This window comes from Lynx rufus, unplaced genomic scaffold (genome assembly GCF_022079265.1).
Source record: "Lynx rufus isolate CCGP_SWC_20201006 ecotype Redwood Valley unplaced genomic scaffold, mLynRuf1.p SCAF_6, whole genome shotgun sequence".
NCBI classification, from domain to species: Eukaryota; Metazoa; Chordata; class Mammalia; order Carnivora; family Felidae; genus Lynx; species Lynx rufus.
Window position 1 is genome coordinate 64,860,789 of NW_025814878.1, and position 2,938 is coordinate 64,863,726.

A 2,938-nucleotide genomic window follows, 5' to 3' on the forward strand; every position below is an offset into this window, starting at 1 on the left:
CCCAGTGTAGAATCCCAACATGGAGCTTGAACTCACCACCCTGAGATCAAGACCTGAGCTGAGATCAAGAGTTTGATGCTTAATCAACTGAACCACCCAGACACCCCTCATTTGGTGAACCCAATACAGAATTTACGTGAATGTGAAATTACAATTAACTATACCCAGTAAGATTCTGCCAGTCATATGTTGGGGTATATAAGTTTTCAGGTCTGAGAAAGTAACAAAAATCATACCTACTATTTGTATTTCGTAGACTTTTATGGCTACAACCAAGATTCTATCTGTATTGTTTACAGAATACCAAGTTCTATGTTAGGTTTCCCCTAAAGGCATATTCTGAGACAAGGACTGAATACACATTGTTTACTTGAAATAGTGACCTTGACAGGGAAATGAAAATACAGAAAAGTAAAGGCAGCTATTACAGGGTGCATTATTTAAGCCAACTACCACAATGGACACCACAGGGAAGCTCTGTAATTATTCCAGTAAAGGGGTGAGGAGCCTGGTATTTATACCTCTATAACCATAAGTCACTGGGTTAAGGGCCATCGCCTAAGGAATACTACTTCTCACATACTTTCAGCCTGCACAAACATGTAGACAAACTGAGTTTTGGTAGCCCAAAGTTAGCCCCCAACAAAGATGTATTTGCTGGCCCTTAAAAATCAAGCGGGCATGCCTGGAAATACTAAGAGAATCTGAAAGGATATGAGTGTGGCACTCATAGTGTCTGCTACAAAAGGCAAGAAATGGCAATTGGTATGTGAACGGAAAAGCCTCTAGAGTGAAAAGAGACGATAATAAAATCAAACTGTAACTTCATAGCACCATGCTAAACAGCCTACTACTGTCCACACTCAGTAAATCACTGCTGCTTGATGGAAGAGTGGATAAATGAATTTAAGACCGAGCTATCCAGGAACAGATACACCAGAACAGCACACATAGCCAAAGCAGCCCACTTGCACTGAGCTCTGTATTTTATTTTTGAAAGTTCACTCTTGACAACCTAGCTATGAGGGGATGGTTCTCACATAGGACTTTTTTCCTAACAAATAGTTATATACTCCATTTAGCCATAGAATGCCAAAAATAAAGATGATAGATTAAACACTAACAATTTCTCCTAATATAAACACAATTATAAAGTCAACTAAAAATCTAAAATAAAAAAGCATCTCGAAAGAAGTGCAGTCATTTAACTTCTTATTCTCTGCATATCCTAAATCTCCCACATTCTTTCTCAAAATCTAATGGCATTTCAAGACTAAATTTTTAACCCAGATTTCACATCTTATTACATACAGTCCTACAGCTAAATTTTGCTTTCAAAAAACTTTTTAAGTTTACTTATTTATTTTTGAGAATAAGAGAGAGAGGCAGAGAGAGAGGGAGACAGAAAATCCCAAGCAGGCTCCACGCCATCAGCACCAAGCACAATTTGGGGCTCAAATTCCTAAACCTGAGATCATGACCTGAGCCAAAACCAAGAGTGGGACACTTAACGGACTGAGGCACCCAGGCGCCCCCAGAAATATTGTATATGTCAGTTCAATATTCTTCAATTAGAGGTGAATTATCAATTCTGATATATGTTTGGTTTTTTGTTTTGTTTTTTGTAAATTAAGCTAGAGACACAGGAAGTAAGGTATTCTTTGTTTTCCAAAAGGGATCAATCTGAGGTTTATTAAAGTTGATAATGAGTCCTTTAGAAAAAGCAGAAATCGAGTACAGCCCCAAGATTCGAAGATGCCGCCCAAGGGAAAGAGCCATTCCGGGAAAGGGGGGAAAGGGAGAGCAGCCTTTGGGAGCGACAGTTCTGACAAGAAGGCTCAGGATCCCAAAGGTAGTGGCAATGCAGTAAAGGTCAGACACATTCTGTGTGAAAAACATGGGAAACTCATGGAAGCCATGGAAAAGTTGAAGTCTGGAATGAGATTCAATGAAGTGGCCATACAGTATAGTGAAGATAAAGCCAGGCAAGGGGGTGACTTGGGTTGGATGACCAGAGGTACCATGGTGGGACCATTTCAGGAAGCAGCATTTGCCTTGCCCATAAGTGGGCTGGATAAGCCTGTGTTTACAGACCCTCCGGTTAAGACAAAATTTGGATATCATATTATTATGGTTGAAGGGAGAAAATAAAATGGTACGCAAGACTGAAAAAAAAAAAAAGAAAAAGAAATCAATTCTGGGCAAGAAAGTTAAGGTAAGCAATATTATGTGAAATTGAAACCAAAGACAACTCCATTTTTATAAGTTTAATAAACACCATATGTCAATTCATATATGCTACTGTTTTTCTTTTAAGGAAGATACCTTATATTTATAAACTTTTGAATTGTCTGGATATGGGGAGGTGTAAAACTTACTCTCGTTTAGATTGATCAAGAATTGCTTCTTTTGATATCAGAATGAAATTTCCCTTTAGGCTGTGAATCCAGTTTGGATGAGAATAATGACATACTCACCTTAAGACATTGCTATTTCTCAAGGACATTGCCATTTCCTATTTACCAGGAAAGTTAAAAAATTTAGAGATTTAAAACCCTAATATAAACTGAATGATAATATTCTTCATCCTCCCCAAATTACCAACTTCTACCTAATCGCCATCAGTATAATAATATTACATTTGATGCACTCGTTACAGTATGACATTCCTAAACATAAACATTTACATTCCTGAACATCCTTGAAGATTCATTCTTAATGATTGACCTTGTGCTCCTTAAAATATTTTACTCTACCTAAATTCCAACTTTAATTTCTTCTCCCTGAAAACAAAGAATCTTACCACACCATCCATCCCCAAGTTTTAAGCATAATTGGCCCTAAATTCATAGTAAATGATAAGAAAGAAAGTACTATTAGGAAAATCATGATGATACAATCCTAATGTATAATTATCTCATCAAATAAATAAATAGAA

General features: G+C 37.1%; 1 protein-coding gene across 1 annotated transcript; it reads left to right on the plus strand.

Moving 5' to 3' along the window:
• Positions 1–1,737: 1,737 nt before the first annotated feature.
• Positions 1,738–2,151, plus strand: LOC124528980 (peptidyl-prolyl cis-trans isomerase NIMA-interacting 4-like). Its single transcript, XM_047102866.1, has one exon. The coding sequence runs from the start codon at positions 1,756–1,758 to the stop codon at positions 2,149–2,151; it is 396 nt and encodes a 131-aa protein (XP_046958822.1). The 5' UTR covers positions 1,738–1,755.
• The last annotated feature ends 787 nt before the right edge of the window (positions 2,152–2,938 follow it).

Excerpts from the sequence above, each read along its gene's own strand:
- LOC124528980 (XM_047102866.1), top strand. The coding sequence starts at position 1,756 with ATGCCGCCCAAGGGAAAGAGCCATTCCGGGAAAGGGGGGAAAGGGAGA.